Genomic DNA, 22,203 nt, shown 5'->3' with positions numbered 1-22,203 from the left:
TGAGGTTCCTGCAGACAAGGGACACACTCCCTGAGCTGCAGACTTCTGGGGAAGGGAAGGCGCAGGGCACGCGGCCCCGGCTAGGCTGCCGACGAGGAACTCCGCGACCACGAGAGTGGGTCCCGCCGGAGGAGAGCTGGACCCGCGCAGACGCCGAGTGGGCGAGCAAGACGGCGAGGAAGGGCTGCCGAAGTGGAGGGTGGGGTGGGGCGGGGCGGGCGCCTGCCCGCGGCTTCCGCCCGCGGCTCCCGCCCGCGGCTCCCGCGCTCGGGCGCCGCTCCACCTTAAGCGCCGGACCCCCTTAAGGGCGGGCGCTGGAGGCGCGCGCCGGGGGCGGGGCCCCCATGCAAATGAGGGGCGTGGGCTGGCGGGGCGGGGCGGGCGGGGCGCAGACCTGACGTCAGGCCTGCGGCCCGGGCAGTTGGCTCGGCGGCGGCGCAGCGGCAGGAGCGGCGGCACGAGCGGGGCCGCGCGGCGAGGCGCGGGGAGCGGCGGCGGCCGAGCCGGAGCAACATGGCGCCGGTGGGCGGGGGCGGGCGCCCGGGCGGCGGGCCGGCCCGAGGGCGCCTCCTCCTGGCGGCGCTGGTGCTGCTGGTGCTGCTGTGGGCGCGGGAGGCCCGGGGCCAGGGCGACCCCCAGCGAGGCGCGATCCTGGGCATGAGGCTGGCGAGCTGCAACAAATCGTGTGGGATGAACCAGGAAGGCATCATCTTCGTGTCCGAGGGCAGCACGGTGAACCTAAGGCTGTACGGCCAGAGGCTGGGCTCTATCTCCAGCAACCTGATCTCCTTCACCGAGGTGGACAACTCCGAGACCATCCGCAACTCTACCAGTTGCCCCGAGCTCACCAAAGACCTGGTCGTCAAGCAGCTGGTCAACGTGACCCGCGAAAACACGTCAGGGATGCTGGTGGTGCTCACTAAGTTCCTCCGGAGGAGCGAGAACATGAAGCTGTATGCACTGTGCACTCGGGCCGGAGTGGACGGGCCCTGGCAGAGGTGGACGGAGAACGACTCGCTGCTCTTTATGGTGGAGGAGAATGGGAGGTTCCTACCCCTCTGGCTGCACATCCTCCTCATTATGGTGCTGCTAGTGCTGTCGGGCATATTTTCTGGCCTCAACCTGGGGCTTATGGCCCTGGACCCCATGGAGCTGCGCATCGTGCAGAACTGTGGCACGCAGAAGGAGAGGCGCTATGCCCGCAAGATCGAGCCCATCCGGCGCAAGGGCAACTACTTGCTCTGCTCGCTGCTCTTGGGAAACGTGCTGGTCAACACCTCCCTCACCATCCTTCTAGACAACCTCATTGGGTCTGGAGTCATGGCGGTGGCCTCCTCCACCATTGGCATTGTCATCTTTGGGGAGATCTTACCTCAGGCCCTGTGCTCCCGACACGGGCTGGCTGTGGGTGCCAACACTATCGTTATCACCAAATTCTTCATGCTACTCACCTTCCCCCTCAGTTTCCCCATCAGCAAGCTCCTGGACTTTTTTCTGGGCCAGGAGATTCGCACCGTTTACAATCGGGAGAAGCTGATGGAGATGTTGAAGGTGACAGAGCCCTATAATGACCTTGTGAAAGAGGAGCTAAATATGATCCAGGGTGCCCTGGAACTACGGACCAAAACTGTGGAGGATATCATGACCCAGCTGCAAGACTGCTTCATGATCCGCAGTGATGCCATCCTGGACTTCAACACGATGTCGGAGATTATGGAAAGCGGCTATACCCGCATCCCCGTGTTTGAAGATGAGCAGTCCAATATTGTAGATATTCTCTATGTCAAAGACTTGGCCTTTGTGGACCCCGATGACTGTACTCCCCTCAAGACCATCACCCGCTTCTACAACCACCCAGTGCACTTTGTCTTCCATGACACCAAGTTGGATGCCATGCTGGAGGAGTTCAAGAAGGGTAAGGCCTGGCGCAGCTCTCCCGGTGAACTTTTGTCACTCCTCTGTACCCTTGCCTGTTTTGCATCTGCTGCTCATAGTGTCCCTTTGCCCAGTCACCTCCTTTGCTTCTGAGGTGAATGGCATTTGGGGCAGCAAAAAGAATTCTTAAGCATCTGCTGTCTGCCAGGCACTGTGCCTTATGCTTCAGGTGAATCAAAGCTGAGTGACACACTTGCCCCCTTGGAGGGAGAGAGCGAGGCTTCAGGGAGCTATTGAAGCAGGACAGAGTAAGGCAGACGTCTTAGATGAGGCCAGCACCAGGGCATGGAGATGAGAGCACAGTGGTGCATCTGATTGGGGTGGGGCAGGGAAGGAGCTAGGGAACTGAGAGAACCTTCACAGGGAAGGGAGCATTTGAGGATAGCCTTAAAAGGTGGGGAGACTTGGTACTTGAGGTGGAGGGAACCCCATGAGCAGAGGATCTGAGTGGGGAAGCAAAGGCTGTATTTGTGGCCCAGCAAGTGGTCCTGTTCAGCTGGGTGTGGGCTCTGCTCATCAGTGCCGGGGCGAGAGGCTGAGTCATTAGCGGCCTCGGGAAGAGCCTTGAAAGGATGCTAAGTATGATTGGAGCTGTGGAAAGTTTTTGAGCAGGGGGATGCCGTTACTGGAGCTCCTAGCCCACAGAAGCCGAATTGGGAGGTCTCTAGTTGGCTCCCCACTCAGAACAATGCCAAGTAATGCTTTGACTATTCAGCAGAAGCAAGCAGATTAAGTTTTGGTTATTGTTCTGTCTTTCCCAGGCGCCAAACATAAGCTTCCCCTCTGTGGTCTGCTGGAATCTTCAGCCGGCCTTGCGTGGCCTTGTGTTTTTTTCTCACGTGGGTTCTTGGCCAGTTCTCAGGTAGTTAGAGAGGCGCTTGGAGAGTTTACTCACCAGCCTCAAAGCTCAGGGCACACACCCCTTTCCTTACTTCCAACAGAACTTTCCTCCCACCTCTCAGAGTGGCAGTAAACAAGCCAATTATGGAGTAAAACCCTCCTAGGCCAAAGGGAGTGAGGAGGCAGAAAGGGAAGCTCTTTATAAAGGAATGGGAGGGGGAGGGAGCTCATCCTAAACCCGGGGACTTTGCTTCATTTCCCATAGGTAGAGCTCCTGCTGACTAAGACCTAGGTTGGCCTGGGAGCGACTTCTGCACCCTAGCTGAGAGCAAGCTCTGGACCCTTGTTAGTTGTTTCCAGAGCAGTGAGTGGAAGGGAGACTGGAACTGGCTGGGTCAGTGGGCAGTAGAGTGGAATAGGGAGGAGCTGGCCTTGCCAGAATTGGTCTGAAAAGATGCTCGGGTAGGGGCCAGGGTCGGGGGTTGGTCCCCTCCTGTTTTCAGTTTGACAGACTGAATCTCAGCATCAGAGCTGAGAGAAGCCTTGAGTAATATAAGTCCAAGTGGGAGACAGCCCCATAAGGCGGCCTCACTTCTCAGGAACTGGAGGGATGTGGACATCTGGTGGTGATGGCATAACCTGGGGGAAACTTTGGGGGTGCAGACCCAGGAAGCTATTTCCCCCAGGCACCGCAGCCTGGGACAGAAGAGCAGTGTGGATTTGTGCCCCACCTCTACTCTGCAGCCTCTTGACTCTGAGGACTTCTCTCTTGTTGCTTGGTCAGGAACCTGGTCAGGACTCACCAGGGCGTTTCCTCCTCATCACCTCTCTGGTCTTTGGGACATTGTTGGTGACACACCCAGCAAGCACGTTTGCATCTTTCAGCCCAGATCTGGATCCAACCAAGCAATATGGGTTGGCTTGGCCGGGCTCCCAGCCTCTGGTCAGCAGGTCTCAGCTCTCCTAGGGTGGGAGCTTCCTGGGTCTTAACAGGGCCACGTTTGGATTCATCTTGTAAAAAAGTGCCACTTCATGAAGCTGGGTAAATAGAGCTAGCATCTCTCAGGCCAGAGCTCTGCTGAGCGGAACTCTCCAGATGCACATTTTAGTCCCCTGGACACTCCGCCTTAACAGAGGCCTGCGGCCTGAGCCCAAACCCGAGCCCAGGGGATGCTGGTAATTCCATGGATGGTCTACCCAGTGCAGCAGGAAGCCCTGCAAGTGTGATATTGTCATCCCTGATGAGCACACCCCGGGGCTTTAAGCCATCATCACTTCCTGGTCCCCAGGCTCCCCCCAGTGTGGGCTCTTCCACGTCTTTCCATCTGGCATTTACCTTTTTAGTTTGAGGCTGTCTGGGACATGGCAAACCCCTAGTGCACATCTGCAGTTTAAAAGATTTCCTTTACAAATTTGGTGTTTGGAAGCCTTCTTTTTTAGCCAAGAAAAACAAGGGAGCAAGGTTACCAACAGCCAGCGTTGTCGGCAGCATCAAAATCAGAGCTGGGGTTGCCTGCTGAGACTAGCCCAGCATCTCTCTGAGGGTCTGTCCTGTGCTTCGGTGGACGATTCAGCACCTCCAAGTCGGGCGAGGGCCCTGACCTCTGCCAGAGCCTTTCTGCTCTGAGTGTAATCCTCTTTTAAGGTTGTTTTATCTCCTTCCTGCCCACAGCGTATGAGCTCCTTGAGGGTAGGGATCGTGCCTATTAGTGTTTTGCCACTCAGTGCCTGGTGAAGAGATGAGTCTTCAGTGAGTGTGTGTTAAATGAATGAGTGAATGAATGAATTAATGAACAACAAATGAACGACTGTCCGGCAAGCCCTACTGGCCTTCTTGCTGTGCTTGAACACACCAGGATGCTTGTACCCTGATGCCTTTGCCCTCCTATTCACTTGGGCTGGAATGTTCTTTCCCAGATGCCTGTGGCTCGCTCTCCCCTCCCTCATGTCTGCTTCAACTTCACCTTCTCAGTGAGGCCTTCCTGGCACCCTATTTAAAACTGTAACCCCCCATTCCACCCTGACCTTCCTGGTCTCCCCTACCCTGTGCTAGTTTTCTTTTTCACGTATCACTTTCTAACAACTATGTAATTTATAAATTTACTACGCTGTTTATTGTCTGTCTCCTCCCACTAGAATATAAGTTCCAAAGGGCAGGGCTCCTTATTTGTTCACTCCTGTGTACCTGCCCCCTAGAATGGTTCTTGGCACATCGTAAAACCTCAAGAGAAAGTCACTGAATCAATGAATGACTTGTCAGATTTGAGAGTTATCCCGGTTCCAGAAGTGCTAGAATTTTGAGGAGCTGATAAGGGATAAAGAAAAATGGGTGTTCTGCTGTTCTCCAGGGGCCTAGCTGCGCCAGGAAAGACAGGAGGAGCTCTTGTAATGACGTAGCTATTAATGGTTCAGCTCAGCAACTGAGAAAGAGTTTGGGGTCTTGAGTGTGATGCATGGTTCCCCTTCCCTGTGCCTCAGTTTCTCTGTGAATAAGTGGTCTTTGACCATCAGGAGTTTACATAGCTTCCCTCATTAGCGTGACTCATGAATATGCTCCTGCACACTTAGAGACAAGCTTGGGGAGTCAGTGCAGGCATGGGGGTCTGAGCTCCCCCTAAGACTAAGGCAAGGAGGTTAGGGCTTCCCAGCTGCTTCCGCCTCCCAACTCAGGACAGTTATCGTTAGATATTTGTTGACCCTCGTACTGTGTGCAAGACCTGTGCTGGGTGCTGCAGGACCTCAGGAGTAAGACCATCTAGTTGGTGAGAGCAGTGAGGCCACCGAGAGGCTCGTGTGATTTGAACCTTTGTCCTTTGACTAAAACCTCGCCTAGCACTGTTTGCAGTACTGGGTGTTGTGGTTGGGTTTGTCTACAGCTTGAAATCTTAGAATAAAGGCTCCTTGGACTTTTCCTGGCTCAGCTGTATTTTTCCTCTATCGCAGATGCTCTCTCAGACTCTGGAAGCAAAGTACTATAATCGATGAACTCTCCCCCGGAGATCAGAAGCTCAAGCCCCACACTGAAGCCCCGCTTTCAGCTTTCTGCAGTGCCCTTCCCTCTGTGACATTTCTGCCCCTCCCAGGGACTGAGCTCATCTTTAGTCATCTTATCTTTCCCCACCCACTTTATAACCATTTAGCCCCCTGTAAAGAGCTTGGTTTAAACTCTGCCCAGCTGGGTCACTGATCCATTAGGTGACTTTGGAACTGTTATTGCTCCTCATAGAAAGTTGGTGGGTTATAAATTGGAGGGGGGAAAGCTAGAAATATTTTATTAACTCCTTCCACATTTGCCCTTCTTTTTTTTTCTTTTTAAAGATTTTATTTTTCCTTTTTCTCCCAAAGCCCCCCAGTACATAGTTGTGTACTTTTAGTTGCGGGTCCTTCTAGTTGTGGCATGTGGGACACCACCTCAGCATGGCTTGATGAGTGGTGCCATGTCCGCACCCAGGATCTGAATCAGCAAAACCCTGGGCTGCCGCAGTGGAGCACGTGAACTTAACCATTCGGCCACGGGCCGGCCCCATCCCTTACCTTCTTAATTTTATTCCTGAAACACCTTTACAAAGTCAAGCAAAAACACTGTATAATTTTTGCATTCGTTTTGATTTCTACCATCTGACACACCGTAAGTATCATCTTTCCTTCTGTTTATTCGCTCCTTCATTTATTCAGCAGACATCTAGTTTTTTGAAGCCTGTGTGTCACACTCTGTGCAAGCTGTTAGAAATCAGAGAGGAATGAAACAGCCCTCTTGACAGAGCTCTCAGTCTGCCAGGGAGAGAGACGTGTCAGCAGAGCTTGGCTGTGCCCTGCTCAGTGGTGCAGTGCCGAGGGGCCGAGGATGCTTCTCAGGTCAGAATAACAGGACTCACTGATCATTACAGAGATGTTGAAATCAGGGCCAGGAAGTAGTTATGAACACCTGAGGTTTCTAGCTTGGGATTCAGGTTGATGATGATGTCATTTGATGGAAGTTGGGAGAGGAAGAAGCAGCGACAGTTGGTGAGTGTGGAGGGAAGGGAGTGATGGTAAATAATAATGGCGTGACCCCATTTTGGACTCCTCTGTGCCCAGCACTGTGTACACCAGAGCTTCTCACACTTGAACATGGGCCCAAACTGCCTGGGCATTTTGTTAAAATGCAGATTTGAACTTGGTGGGTTTGGGGTGTGGCTGGAGTCTGTATTTCTGACAAGCTCTTGGATGATGCCCACGCCTCTGATCCTGGACCACAGTGAGCAGCATGAGGGTGAAGTCCATCTGGGCAAGTGTGCAGGTCAACGTGCCCATGTAGGGGCTTGGGAGTGAGGCCAGGACCAAGCTGAAAGCTTTGGAAGTCAGCTGAGAGCAGGCAGAACGTGAGAAACATGTAGAAGCCTGGCCAAAGTGGCTTCTTGGAGAGATAAAAGAGCCAAGCAGGTGTGGTTTTGGGAGCCTTCTGGGGAGGTCAGATGGGGCGAGGGCTGAGCACAGACTGTAGGATGGGACAGTTATGTCACAAGGTGCTGGGAGGGGGCAGCCTCAGGAGTGGGAGTGAAGGCAGCCATCCACCTGGTCTCAGATAGCGCCACCTGGAAATGGTCTCTAACTGAGCTGGTGATTTGATCTCCAGAAGCTGCCCGGGGGCAAGTGTATCTGAGAGTGACAGCAGCTGCCTGCTAGGGTAGAGGTGCCAGCGGGGCAGCTGACAAAACGCTGGCCAGGCTCCTCCTCTCTTTCTCTTTAGCGGGTGCTTGGGGGCACGGAGCATGGCCACTGTGGGGAGGGCCGTACAGTGCGGCCTGCGGGCGGCTGCTCCTCTTCCCCTTGCTGGCATCTGCAGCCTGTGGGCTGGCTTTGCCAGAGGAGCCAGAGCTGGGAGCAGTTTCACCAGTCTTGCATTTACAGTTCTCTTCCTAGAGCTCTTCTTTGTGTACTGGAAGGTGCTGCCTTATGTGTCGGCCCTAATAAGAGCTTCTTAGATCATAGTGAGATCATCCTGGTGTTTACTTTTCAAAAATCTTATATTTTTAATGAAAAGCCCAGCTCCAGAGTTTTTCTGGACACCTCTGGTCAGGATGGGAGGTATCGAAGAGATGTTTAACCTTGAAAATAGATGAGTGCACAGAAACTGTCCGACAGGATAAATGGCTAAGGGGCAGAGGACTTTCCAGAAGCAGAGGCCTGTCTTGTCAGTAGAAGTCTGGGAAGACACTCCAAAGGAGGTGACATTTCAGCTGGGTCTTCCAGGGTGAATAGACATGGCATTTTCTACTTCTGTGCCTCGTGTTCTGCGAGAACGGGGACAAGACCACAGGACAAGAAATGAGCTTATCCGTCCTTGGCGCCAACTTAGGGTAAAACTGCTTCTGCGTGATGTGACTGCTTCTCAGCCGTTTCTGGAGGGGCTTCGAGGTCCGACCGTGTGCCTTCTCTCTCCATCCCTCCCTGCCCCCCACATGAGTGCTGTCAGACAGAGGAGCCAGGGTCGTTGAACAGCAAGGGCATCTCTGAGGGAAGGGAATGGCACCTCACGGGCAGGGGCAGCAAGAGCGTTTAACAGACACCCTCCTGACAGGCTGCACAGCCAGGGAGAGTGTGTATAGAAGGTGAGGATGGCCCAGGCCCTTCTGTCACTGTCTTGGTGACTGATTTCCGCAGAGCCACCAGGTTTCTTCAACCCAGCCCACGCGGAGGGATGAGTTCCCTTGCTTGTCCTCCAGCTGGCTCTCTCTAAGCCTTCCTTTGGTCTTAGGGATTTTTGGAACTTTTCAGCAGAACTTGCCATGAGGATGTGAGGGTTATCGAATTTCCCAGAGGTGCCCAAGATGGCCCTGAGCCAAGAGGATGGGGAGTAGCTTTCTGGTGCTGTTCCTGCCATTTGATCCGGCCCCTCTCCCCTGCTTCTCCGAGTCCCTCTGTCTGCCTGCAGGCACAGCTGCCCTTAGGTGCTCACCTGTCCTGTGCCTTCCGTTACCCCTTGTCAGCCCTGAGCGTGCCAAGACATCCTGTAGTTTTGTGGCTACATAAAGCACTCCTGGCTCATTGCATAGACTGGAGTCTGGACTATTGTGTGATGCATCTATCTCATCATCAGAACTTTAGAAAACACACAAAAATCTAAACAAAACAATCCATGAGCCTGTGACCTAGAAAGAACCACTTTTAATATTTTGATTTATTGTAATAACTTTTTTAGAAATTTACTTTAAATTTTATTTTTTGGTTAAAAACATCTTGTAACAAACAGCAAGATCGAAACCATTTTCATTTTTGTGGCCACGCTCTCATATTAGCTGCCCATTTGTATTTTCACATTTAAATCATTGTCTGCGTACAATTTTGTGTCCTGCTTTTTTGGAGCACGGCTTAGATTGGCTCTTCAGATTTTTCCTCTGATAAGAAATGAAATCCTTTTTTATCCCTGGGCTTCTTGGGAGGAGCGTTTGGGAGGATTTCCACGGACTCAGGGCTGGGCAGTGCTGTGTGGCTGACAAGAAGGTAGCCCAGAGGGCTGGGGTGTGCCGCTGCCAGCCTGTTTTGCTTCGGGTTAAGCCTGGTGTTGCTGGAGCATTCCCCAGAGGGGTACAGTCAGAGCTGCTTCCATGCTGCAGGGCTGGTTTACCAGTACCTGGGCAGGGTTCTCGAAAGACTGGTTTCCCAGGCTCTCTGGAACGCCTGGTCTCTGGCCAGCGGGCAGCCAGGAGCCTTGGTTGGAAGGAGTTTCCCTCCCTTTCCACCCCAGGCAGGCTCACTCCCACACACACTCGCTCCCCACCCCCACAGACACAAAGACAGGCTCACACAGAGGCACACTCTCCCCTCACAGGAAACGCACTTACCCGGCGCACAGGCAGACAGACAGACACACAGTTACCCCTCCAGGCAGGTAGCCTGTCTGTCTCTGTCTCTCTCTCTGTCTCTCTCCTCTATCTCTCTCTTTGTCTCTCTCTGTCTGTCTGTCTCTCATACATACACATGCACAGTCACCTGGAGTCCTGTGTTTTAAACTGATGTCCATCTCTCATCAAACTTCCCTCAGATTGAGTTTAAAAATGAGTAAATGCTCATGCAGTGGAGTTTATTTCATGAGAGGCTCAAAATAGAGACTGCCTCTTGGGCTCAGAAGAATTTCTCTGCTTGCTGGTGATTTGGTCACTCACGTTAATGTGTTCGGTTCACAGAGCTGTGGTGAGGATTCAGTGAGGGAAGGCATGTGAAGCACCCGGCTCAGTGCTGTGCCAGAAAAGCAGCAAAGACAAGAGGGAGCTCCAAGGGAACAGAGACTCCGCAGGAGGCCCCGTGTCCCCGGAGGTGCCCCAGACCCAGCGCTCTGGAAGAGGGTAGAGCAGGAAGAAGGAAGTGCCTTCTCTAACAGTTAGCCTTTATCGAATACTTAATTAGTCCTCCAGTGCTGTAGATGGGGCACTGAGGCTCAGAGAGCCTGACTCTTTCCCAGTCACATGACAGCCAAGTGGCAACCCCAGACTGCTCCCCTCCAGAGGCCAAGCTCTGAGCCGCTGTTCTGTCACTTTTCAGTGAGATTAAGAAAGAGACCAGAAGATTGGGATATTCCAGTAACTCCAAGCTGGAAAATTTACTGTCGATTCTAGATTTTTTTTGATTGAGATATATAGTGCATTGTGTTAGTCTCAAGTGTACAACATAGTGACTCCACATTTGTATATATTGCTAAATGATCACGATCAGTCTGGTTCATAGCCATCACCACACAGTTATAAAAATTTTTTTCTTGTGAGAACTTTTAAGATCTCTCTTAACACCTTTCAAATATATAACACAGTATATTATTAACTATAGTCACCGTGCTGTACCATATATCCCCATGACTTATTTATCTTTTAACTGGAATTTGTACCTTTTGACTACCTTCACCCATTTTGCCCACCCCCCACCTCTCGCCTCTGGCAACCACCTAGATTTGTTTCAAAGTAAATTTTTCATTGAAGCAAAGTGCATAAATCCTAAGTGTACAACTTTATAATTTTTGCAAAGGAACAGCCCTGTGTAACTACCAGTGAGTCAAGAAGCAGAACAGTGCCACCACCCTAGAAGCGCCCCCACGCACCTCCCAGCCACTGCCCCGCCCCAAAGTCATCATGGGTTACTTAGTCTGTTTCTGAAGGTTTAAGGTGAATCACACAGTATGCATTCTTTTGTATCTGGCTCCTTCTGCTCAGTGTTAGGTTGTGAGCTTCATCCATCTTGTGTGCAGCCGTAGCTCCGTCTTTGTTGCTGTCTAGTATTCCGTGTATAAACAGCCCACAATGGTGCTGTTGATGGACATTTGGGTTGTTTCATTTGAGGCTGTTGAGCACTAAGAGTATACTCTTGTGCATGTCTTTTGGTGACTAAATGTAGGCATTTCTGTTGGGAATAGACCTTAGAGTAGAATTGCTAGGACATGGTATGGGCACAGATGAGTCGGTTTTTTACAGTGCGTGTATCAGTTTACACTCCTGTCCGCGTAACTCTGGTATTGTCGGCTGCTTATTTGTTTATTTTATTTTATTTTAACCAGTCAGGTAGGTCTGTGGTATGACGTTGTGATTTTAATACAGATTTCCCTAGTGACTATTGATGTTGAGCACATTGTCATATGCTTACCATCCATATGGTTAGTACTTTTGATATCCTGTTTAAGATTCTTTGCCTGTATACAGGCGGGAAGCTAGGATCCTATGTTATCTTCTGGAAGCCATATTGTTTACCTTTCACATTTAGCTCTATAATCCTTCTGGAATTTTTGTTTTTGATGTGTTACAGGTTAAGATTCATTTCTTTATCCATACGGATATCCACCTATTCCAGTACTTACTGAAAGACTGTCCTTTCCCCACTGAGCCATGGTGTTGGCACGTGCATCTGTCTCTGGAAGCCTTTATATTCCATTGGTCTCTTTATTTTTCCTTGTTCCAGTACTACACTGACATAATTGCAGTAGTTTTATAATCAGTTTTAATATCTGGTAATGTTAAGTACTTTGTTCTTCAAGGTTGACTATTCTTAGCCTTTTGCTTGGGAATTTTGTGGAATTGCATTGAATCTGTGGATCAACTTGAAGACCTGACATCTTAATAATAATGAATCTTCCAATCTACGCACATGATTACCCCTCCATTTGCTTATGTTCTCATCATTTTCTGTGTAGAAGTCTTACATCTTACATTTGTTCCTAGGTATTTGGTGATTTTAAGTGGTGTCTTTAGAATTTTATTTTCCAAATGTTTGTTGCAGATTGTTCCAAGTGAGGTGTACTACGGTTCAGTTCTGACGCTGACCACCCGGAGTTAGCATCAGACCCCACAGGTCTAAGGCTCAGTCCTCCAGACGGCCCTCACTTCAGATGCCGGCCACAGGTGGGGGCCGCCCACTTGTGTACTTCTTACCAACCTGCCGTAAATTCGGGGGTTCTCATGACTCCCCTCAGGTTTGATAATTTACTAGAATGGCTCACATAACTCAGGAAAGTGCTACACTTATGGTTATAGTTTTCTTTTTAAGGATACGCATAGGATGAGGGCTGGAACTGTCTGGGATGCTGAGCTTCCGAGCCCTCTCCCCATCCAGTCAGGGTGGGTCAGCCCCCTGGCCATCAGTGTGTTCACCACCCCAGAAACTGCTGAGCTTTGGGGTGCAGAGTTTTTATCAATGTTTCATTACCTAGGCATGGTTGGTTAAGTTGTGGGCCACATGATTGGATCGAATCTCCAGCCCCCTTCCCTTCCCTGAAAGTAGGGCAGGTTCTCCTGGGGACCAGCCCTGTCCTGAAGCTATCTAGGGTCCACCTAGAGTCGTCCATTAACATTATAAAGACACTTCTATTGCTCAGGAAATTCCAAAGGTTTTTGAATCTCTGTTCGAGGAACCAGGGTCAAAGACCAGATATATTCTTTTTTTTTTTAATTGAAAAGTAGTTGACATACATTATAGTTTCAGGCATACAACAGAGTGATTCCACGTTCATATGCATTACAAAGTGATCACCACGCTAAGTCTAGTAACCATCTGTCGCCGTACAGTTATTACAGTATTGTTGACTGTATTCCCTGTGCTGTCCATTATATCCGTGTGACTTACTTATTTTATATCTAGAAGTTTGTACCTCTTAGTCCCCTTCACCTATTTCGCCCCTCCCTCCCCCCTTCTCTCTGATGACCACCAGTTTGTTCTTTGTATCTATGAGTTTGTTTTGTTTTTTAGATTTCACGTATAAGTGAGATCATACAGTATTTGCGTTTCTCTGTCTGACTTACTTCACTTAGCATAATGCCCTCCAGGTCCATCCATGTTGTCGCAAATGGCAAGAAGATATATTATTTATTATACCATACAAGTATAGAGAAATATAGTTAGTTTTTGTGTAGTGACCTTGCTAAATTTACTCGTTAATTCTAATAATTTATTTTAGATTCTTTTGGATTTTCTACACATAATTATGTTGCCTGTGAATAATGGCCATTTTATTTACTGAGTGCTAAGCTTTGTACATTTTATATCTTGTTCTTGCCTTATTTCACTGCCTAGGAAGGACATCTAGGATTGTGTTGAATGGTGACGTGAGCATCCTTGTTTCATTAGGTCTCGGAAATGTTTCAAAATTTATCATTATGTATGATTTTGCTGTAGTTTTTGGTAGATTTTCCTTTATCAGATCAAGAAATTTTCCTTCTCTTCCTACTTTGCTAAGAGTTTTTTGTAATAAATAGATGTTGAATTTTACCAAATGCTTTTTATTTATTTATTTATTTTTAAAGATTGGCCCTGAGCTAACATCTGTTGCCAATCTTTTTTTGTTTCCTTCTTCCTGTTTTTCTTCTCTCCCAAGCCCCCAGTATGTAGTTGTATATTCTAGTTGTAGATCCTTCTCGCTCTGTTATGTGGGACGCCACCTCAGCACAGCTTGATGAGTGGTGCTAGGTCCGCACCCAGGATCTGAACTAGTGACACCCTGGGCCGCCGCAGCGCAGCGCGTGAACTTAACCACTCAGCCACAGGGCTGGCCCCGCAAATGCTTTTTAAACATCTGTTGAGATGACTGAATGACTGATCTCCTTTGTTGTGAATTACACTGATCGATTTTTGAATGTTAACCCATATACATTTATTGCATAACTGGAATAAACCTGACTTAGTCATGATGTAGTCTGCTTTTATGCATCACTGGATTTGACCTGCCAATACCTTTATTTAGAATTTTGGCATCTACATTTATGAGCGAGATAGGTCTATAATTCTTTTTCCTGCCGTTAAAAAAAAAAAACAACAACTGAGAGAGATATTACAAGATACCCCTGTTAGTTTTTTTGTGTGGCAGGAAAAATGATTGTTTAATAATTGTCTTTTTTCCTCTTAAAACTAATATCCCAGTTTAGGCGAGCAAGTTTGAGCGTAGCAAGTAATATTCTCGCCCCCTCCCCTGCTTCTACTTCTAATAGCCCGTGTAATGTCTCCTCCATTGTGTCGGATGTTGCTGTTTTTCCCCTCTTCGGGTTTTGATATGAAGGTCTAGAATGATGGTTATGTTTTGTTTTTTTTTTGGTGAGGAAGATTGTCGCTGAGCTAACATCTGTTGCCAGTCTTCCTCTATTTTGTATGTATGACGCCACCACAGCATGGCCTGAGGAGCAGTGTGTATGTCCACGTGCGGGATCTGAGCCTGTGAACCTGGGGCTGCCAAACTGGAGCACATGAACTCAACCACTATGCCACTGGGCTGGCCCCTAGAATGATTTTAATAATTTGTAAGCATTTGGAAATGATATATGGTTATCAATTTACCAAGAAAAAAAAGCTTTTTCTTTTTTTGGTGAAAGAGATAAGATTTACTAGGTTAGTTCAGTAGAAGGCTAGTTCCAGTCTTAATGTGTCTTGATGTCAGCAAAGTATTTCACAGAATTTCCGATTATATCTTCATGACCAACATAGGACATGTGGGCTCATTAGTAATGGTCCAACTTTTAGATTGTCTGTAGGTTATCAGCTGGTTGCACAAACAGGTCTATAGAATGAGTGCCTCACAGGGCAGTAAGTGAGCTGTGAGTCTGTAGGCAATCAGTGAGAGGTACAACCAGGAAGGAGCTCCTTCTAGGTGGGGGGTGGGGGCCGGAGGCCAGACGGCTCAGGATTACAGGGGAAAAGGCCAGAGGGGCTCCTGAGAAGAGAGGACTGAGCCTAAAGGGAGAAGCAGTTTGGTGGAAGAGTCCAAAGTCAAAAGAAGGCTGGTGGTGCTGACGAGATGGCTGGAAACCCCTGAGGTGCCTCCTGATCACCCCCCTCTGCCCTTCCCATGCTTGCGGAGGCCTTGTCAGCTGGGCCTGCATCTTCTCTCCACTTTATTTTCTTCTGCTGCGTAACATAGCTCTAGTTCTGTAGTTCCTCCCTGCCTTCTAAACTGCCGCTGGCTGTATCCTCCAGGAGAGTTTTCCACATCACTGAGGACGAAGACATCAGCATTAGGTCTGAACTCACCCCTTGGATAACTTAAGAAAGGTTTAAAAACCCTCCCTTCGACCAAGTGATTCTCCTTCTAGAAATCTATCTTAAGGACTTGGAGATATAACCAAATATATTTATTACAAGGATCTTCATAATGGCCAAAAAAAAAAAATGGGGCAAAGGCACAATTTAAGAGCCCAATGGGGATTGGGACTATGTACATACATGTACCATGAAATACTATGAGGCCATTCAATTTTTGAAATATTTTTATGACATGGGAAAATACAGAGAATGTAAAGTATTTAAAAAGCAGGATACAAAACTATATATACGATGATCCAGTTTGTGGCGAAAATACATATTGTAATATTTGATCTGTATATATTAATACTAAAAAACCAAAGAGAATGCTCAGTTAATGGTAGTCATTTTTGGAAGGCAGGGTTATAAGTGATCTTAATTTCCTTCTTTCCACTTTTGTTACCAATATCAGAAAAAAAATCATGTAAAAATTAGATGTAAAATTTTTTTATTGTAAGAAAATTGGGGAAATTAGAGTGCTGTTGATGATCTCAAGGAATTATATGTTTAGATGTGGTAATACCATTGTGGTTTTGCTTTTTTTTAAAAAAGAGCCCATACGTTTTAGAAGTACTTACTGAAATACTTGTAAAATTTACAGATGTTTACAGATAAAATCTGGGATTTGCTTCAAAATAAGCCAGTGGAGTGGGTGGGAGGAAAGAGGAAACAAGATTGGCCAGAGGAGTTAATTGTTTCTTAGGTGAAGGGCCCTGAGGGTGTAATTATATTATTTCCTGTACTTTTGTATGCTTGATATTTTCCGTAATAAAAGGTTAAAACATTAGAGACTGCGGGCTAAGTGAAAAATCAAAGGCATGAAGACCGTCCCCAGGGTGAGAGAGGAGTTGTAGGGTCTCCTGTCAACAGCTTCACCCTGGGGTGCTTGGGTTAAAAGAAGAGGGCTATTGGAGAAGTCCCATTTCTGAATCCCACTTGCTCACCCCCTCACAGTGCATCCTGGACAGGACTTCTCTGGGCCTCGGTTTCCTCCTGTGAAGAGGCTTCGGTAAGAAGGAGATGCATGTGGGGCAGCCCCCGGTGCCCATTATAAAACAAAAAGTTTTTAAAGAAGTAAAGATGAAGTAACCATTGTTTTAAATGTCTTGTTAACGGTTACCATTTCACATTGTCTCTGGCTTATACGTTATGTGCTTTCTCAAGGCACAAAATACCCTTATGGTGAGATTCCTTATTACTAACAGTGGCTGTAAGTCTGTTTCAAATAGTTTTCTTAACAATTTTGCGTTATTTTGGCCACCCACCCAGCCCTGACTCCACTGTTAGTGACTTTTGCCCCTGCTGATTGACAGAGGGGGGCGGGGCGGTGAGGGACCCCTCTGGCCTGTGTGGGCGCCTTGCTTGCTTTATTCGTGTTCTCTTCACTTTGCGAATTCCTTGCAGGGCCCCTGTTAAGCGACTGTGCATTTCGTGAGCGTATATTTGGTTAAAAGTGCTCAACATCATCTGCAAACCCGTGTAACTGAGCAGACGCCGTCTGCAGCGGGCCAGTGCGGGAGCCCCTTCCTGCAGTGACCGGCCGGCACACAGACCTGGTCCAGCCTGCTGTCAGTCTGGATAAACAAACGCTGAAGTTGCTTATTTATTTTGGATTAAAAATAAACGTAAACGGAGTCTGGGATGAGTACTCCCTCTGGAGACCCTGCTAACAGGTCCCAGATGGGCTGTGGCTCTCTTCCAGGCATGCATGCGCTGTCTGGCTGTGTTGCTGTCTTGCTCAGGATGGCTGGGCAAGTCTCTAGAAATCCCTTCACCTGTGGACTTTGGCAAGTGGGCCACAATGCCTGCATTTCCATTTCTCTCTTCTGTGCAGCTGTCCTTCTGTCACTTTCTCTCTTTTTTTCTGCTTTACTCTGTTTTTCTCCTCTCCTCGCCTTCCATTTTCATTTCTTTCCCTTTAAAAACATAACCAGCTATAATGTAGTATTTTCACTGGTAGCTTACTTACTGAGCACCTGCTGTATATTTAACCTCGTGCTAGGCATTGAGGAAGGGATCGGGAACCACTGAATATAATTTCTGCTGGTGAGAGTGTAAACTGGGAGGGAGCCCTACAAGGGAAGGCAGTTTGGAAGTTTCTGTCCCATTTGCCGATGCGCAAACCCTTTGACCTAGTGACCCCACAGCTGTAAATGTATCGTAATCTCACGAGGGTCAAATGATGGACACACAGGGATTTTCTACAGGGATTTTCACTGCAGCGTTGTTTGCAGTAGAAAAAACTGGAGACAGTCTTGTGTTCATAAGCAGAAGGGAGAGGGTCAGTCCGTCCTGGCGTTCAGCAGTGGCCCCTCCAGGGGAAGAGAAAGGTGCTCTGCTTCAGTGACATCGCTGGGTGCAAAGCACAAGGTGCAGAGGGCTGTATGTTGTATTTTTAATTAAAAAGTAAAAATAAAAGTAATATATTTATTGCAGAAACTCTTAGAAAAGTGGGAAATGATTAAGAATTATCCCACCACCCAAAATATGAGTATTTTTGGTGTGTTTTCTTCTCTTGCCAGCAAGGAACTATATTGCTTTTCTCTTCCTCTCAAAATGAGATGTCATTCTTATCTTTTCTGATTATAAATGTGAAATTAAAAAAGTGAGACATGTTGATTTTAAAATGCAGTAAGCAAAAGTGAAAGAAACTAGTAGTGCTTTTACTGTCCTGTTTTGTACCTTTTTGCTCTGTACAAACGGTAAACCGCCATCTCTAGATAAATCCATGTCTGCATCAGGCTTTTTAGTGGCTGCAATACTGTGTCATAAACCCCATTGGATGTGCCCTCCTGGGCACACCTTCACGCTGGCCTGGGTATTTCCTTTGTATTAAGGTCTTTACCGGAAGTGGAAGACATGGCTGAGTGCAGTCTTGCACGTTTTACTTTTGACACGTACTGCCGAATCTTGAAGAAAAAATTCCATTGTTCTCTCCAGGACTGCACTGTTTTAGTCCCTTTGGTCTTATAATATATTCTAATTTATATTAGAATTAAGGACCTCCTCAGTGTTCTTTCAAGTTTCTTCTTGCTTGACCAGCTTCCTCCCTGGCCCTCTCTGCTGTGGATGCCTGACAGTCTTCTTTCTGTGTGTAACTCTGCCACCCGCGTGGAGCTGAGCGCCGCCGACAGTGGGAGGTTGTGCCAGGGGTTTGGCTCCTGCTGCCTGCCCCTCTGGTTCCTCTCCTACTCCAGCCCATCTTCTTGCTTGGCTGCTGGGATGGGCCCTGCTCCTCCTGCTGGTCGAGGTCAGCACTATTAATAGCAGCTTAATCCTGCCCACGGCCTGGGTGGAGGGAAGAAAGGAAGGGGGAGTCCCAGGAAATCAGGGTGCCTTGTGGTCTGCACATGCAGACCTGTGGCCTATGGCTGTGTCTTCCAGCAGCTTGGCCAGCGCCTCTCCCCGTAGGAGGGCCTGAGAGCTCAGGGCCAATCCTGGGAACCTGGGATGTCAGGAGGTCAGCGAGGAAGATGCCGAGGACACCCTCGAGGGTGGTGGGACTCCCATGTCTGATCTGGGGCCCCTGGATCTTCCCCATGAGAAAAGGCAGCCGGAGCTGGTGAGTAGGGCTCTCTCAGGGCCCTGTGGACTTTGAAACCCAGCACCTACTAGTGTGTTTTTCTTATGGTCTTTGAGAGATTATAAAGTTTTTTATGGAGGGAGGAGGACACAGCAGTTTGCTAAAATCGGCATTGCGGAAGGCGGAGGAGCGGGCTTGCTGGGGCCCTAGAGACCGGCCAGTGTGTAGCCAGCAAAGAGTTTGGAGCGTGTGCTGCACTCCGGGCGTGGGTGGGAGGGGAGAGGGCGGCGTGGAGAGGAGTGAGGTCATGGTGCAGGCCTGGCGGAGGTGCAGCCCCATCCCTGGGGAGATGGATGCCATTCAGCCAAGGAACAAGTAGGCGTGGCAGCCGAGCAAGTGCGAGGAAGGGAAGAACGGGTGGGGGCGGGGGCAGTAGGTGCCGAGGGGCCCCCAGGGCTGAGCCAGGGGAAGGAGGAAGAGGTGATGGGGGGACTGTCAAGGGACTCAGGCAGGTTCGGGGTCCTTTCACTCCTTGGCCCCTGTTCCAGGTGGAAGAGGGCAGTGAGAGAGGCCCCGGCTTGCTGTCTGCGTCTGTCGAGTCCTCTGGGGTTTCTAGAGGCCTCGCATGCAGTTCTCTGACCTGGGAGGAGACTGGCCCACCTGGCTGGACAAAGGCCGAGGACGGGCGGAGTGGGCAAGCTTGCAGCCAGGTGTGGCCGAGAGGAGACCTCAGGCGGCAGCTTCAAGGCGCCTCCTTTCCCACAGCCAGGCTGCCCCTTTCTAGCAGTGCTTGAGTTGGAAGTCTCAGGAAGCCTGAGCGAGTTCCAGGGGCAGCAGGTGCCAGTTTTTTAGAAGTTACTTTAATGTATGCGTTTCTTTCTGATTATAAAATTAATACTATTGATAATGGAAATTTTGGAGTTTCTATTCATAAAACTATAAGAAAGAAAACAAAAGTATAAAAAAGAAAACAAACCATCTTGAATCCCCTATAGCGTTAGGTTAAATCATATGAAATTGTTATTTTTGTTCGTCAAAATATTTGAATTTCATGTGGATCAGCCAAATGTGAACATTTTGCTATATTTCCTCAGTCTTTTTTCTTTGAATAAGGGAGCTGCTTTGAAAAATGTAGGATTCTCAGCTTTTGGGGTAGATGTATTATTTAAATTTTATGTTTCATTTCTCAGCCCAACCACCCCTAAAATCCAATTATTCAGTTAAATGGACACTAATAATAAAATGAGGTAACTCGTTAAAATAAAGTGCTATGTTAGATTTAAATTTCCTATAATGAGAATCATAAATATAAGTCCTAAGTTGATGCTCTTATTTTAAACGGTAAATCTCTTACCAGTAATTTCTGAATTACAAAACTTCTTAATTACTAAAATTCAAAATAATTCTTTCCCTAGTCTCCATCCCTTTCCCCCACCCCTCTTGGTTACGTTTCTCCCGAGGATCATCCATGTGAACTGAGTCAGTCATTCCACAAATATTCATTGAACACTTACCGTGTGCCCCTCACTGACCTGAGTTTTGGGAACACAGACTGAATAAAGGCTCTGCTGTAACGGAGCTCGCAGTCTAGTGGGAGAAGACGGGCCATAAACGAGAAACATGATGAGTAAGCATATTATATTGTTTATTTTAGGTGATAAACTAAAGACTGAGGTTGGGGTGCTGGAGGAGGGGCTTAGTTTTCACTGAGGCCCTCAGGGTACGCCTCAGGGAGAGGGTGACATCTGAACAAAGACCTAAAGGTGGGGGCCAGCTGTGCAGGTATGTGGGGGAGGATCAGGCCAGGTAGAGGGAGCAGCCTCAGGTGTCTGAGGAGCAGCAAGGCGGCTGTGTGGCTGACTGGAGCATATGAGAGAGAGAGAGGAGTAGGAGCCGGGGCAAGGGGGTCAGCGTGAAGGGCTTTGGGACCCCCGCCACTCTGAGGAATGTGGCTTTTACTTGGAGTAAGTCAGGAGCCACTGGAGGGATTTGGGTGAGGTGTGAGGTGACCTGACTTCGTTTGTCACAAGAGGGTCCCCCTTGTGCTGCGTTAAGAGTAGGCTCGGGGTCCAGATGAAGCAGCGAGATGGTGAGAGGCTATTCCAGCCATCTGGGTGAGAAGGTGCACATGGCCCAGAACAGGACAGTCGCCGTGGAGGCTGCCGGAAGAGGTTGGGTCCTGGGTGTCCGTTGCAGGCAGAGCTGACAGGATCTGCTGAAAGGGTTGGATGTAGAAGGGTTTGGAAATAGAGGAGGCAAAGTTTACTCCCCCATGGCCCCATCACCTGGATAGACAGCGCTGGGGAAGGCTGGGGGAAAGGTAGGAGCTCGGTTTTGGCGGTGTTAAGTTCAGGGCGGTAGATGTCCACGAGGAGCTAGCTGTCAGCCAGCAGTTGGATATATGAGTCTGGAGGGCTCAGGAGAGGGCTGGGCTGCAAATATTTGTTTGAGATGCCCTGACATATAGTTTGTATTTAAAGTCACAAGGCAAGGACTGAGCCCTGGGACCCTCCAGTATTAAGAGGCTAGGAAGAAGGAGCAGCCCCTGAGCTCAGAGGAACACCAGGAGAGCGGTGTCCTGGAAGCCAAGGGGAGGAAGGATTTCCAGGAGAGGGGAGAGAGTGACCCCTAGTCAAAGGCTGCAGCCTGAGCATGAGACTCCACCATTGGAGGTCGCCTTGGCAACAGAAGTTCTCTGGCTAGGGGAGGGGAAGATTCTGCTAAGACAAAAAAATGTCCCCTCTGGGCAGACAAATTAGAAAAAGGCAGACACAGCCCAGGATCCCATGGTGGGGCCAGTAGGGGATGACTGACTGGCCCGCGGTCTAGCACCTTTTTGTGAGGCCCTAACTGGCCTCCAGAATCAGCGCCAGTGCACCAAGCACTTGGCATGCAGAGCAGGGGTGACCGTCGCTGGGGCCCAGGTCTGTACACCTACAAGGGGCTGGTGTCTCAAAGGTGCAGCCCCTACAGGGCACCCACACACACCAGTGGATTCTGGGGACTAAGGAGCCTGGAGAGAAGGCGGGATGGCTGAGTGTGGCCCCAAGATTGGGCTCAAGGAATCGGCTCATTTCATCTGCAGGAGGGATATTTCTGTCCTTCAGAGAAGCCGCCAGCCTGTCTCTGTGAGGCCCCGCGCACCCGTGACTCTTGTTGGTCAGGGTCAGGATTTGTTCTTTTTTTTTTGAGGAAGATTAGCCCTGAGCTAACATCTGCTGCCAATCCTCCTCTTTTTGCTGAGGGAGACTGGCCCTGAGCCAACATCCGTGCCCATCTTCCTCTACTTTATACATGGGATGCCTGCCACAGCATGGCTTGACAAGCAGTGCGTAGGTCTGCACCCAGGATCTGAACCAGAGAACCCCGGGCCACGGAAG

At 49.0% G+C, this 22,203-nt stretch overlaps 1 protein-coding gene across 3 annotated transcripts in view; it reads left to right on the top strand.

Moving 5' to 3' along the window:
* Positions 1-477: 477 nt before the first annotated feature.
* CNNM4 (cyclin and CBS domain divalent metal cation transport mediator 4) overlaps positions 478-22,203 on the top strand; it is a 34,584-nt gene continuing 12,858 nt past the window's right edge. For all 3 annotated transcript variants that reach the window (XR_006888696.1, XM_046662117.1, XM_046662115.1), the window contains exon 1: positions 478-1,915. Coding sequence is in view for 2 of the 3 variants with exons in the window: in XM_046662117.1 (XP_046518073.1) it covers positions 514-1,915 (1,402 nt within the window). In the remaining variant the exon portion in view is untranslated. The remainder of the gene's footprint in view (positions 1,916-22,203) is intronic.

The sequence above is a fragment of the Equus quagga genome, chromosome 5 (genome assembly GCF_021613505.1).
Source record: "Equus quagga isolate Etosha38 chromosome 5, UCLA_HA_Equagga_1.0, whole genome shotgun sequence".
NCBI classification, from domain to species: domain Eukaryota; kingdom Metazoa; phylum Chordata; class Mammalia; order Perissodactyla; family Equidae; genus Equus; species Equus quagga.
This window is presented reverse-complemented; position numbering and strand designations above follow the sequence as displayed.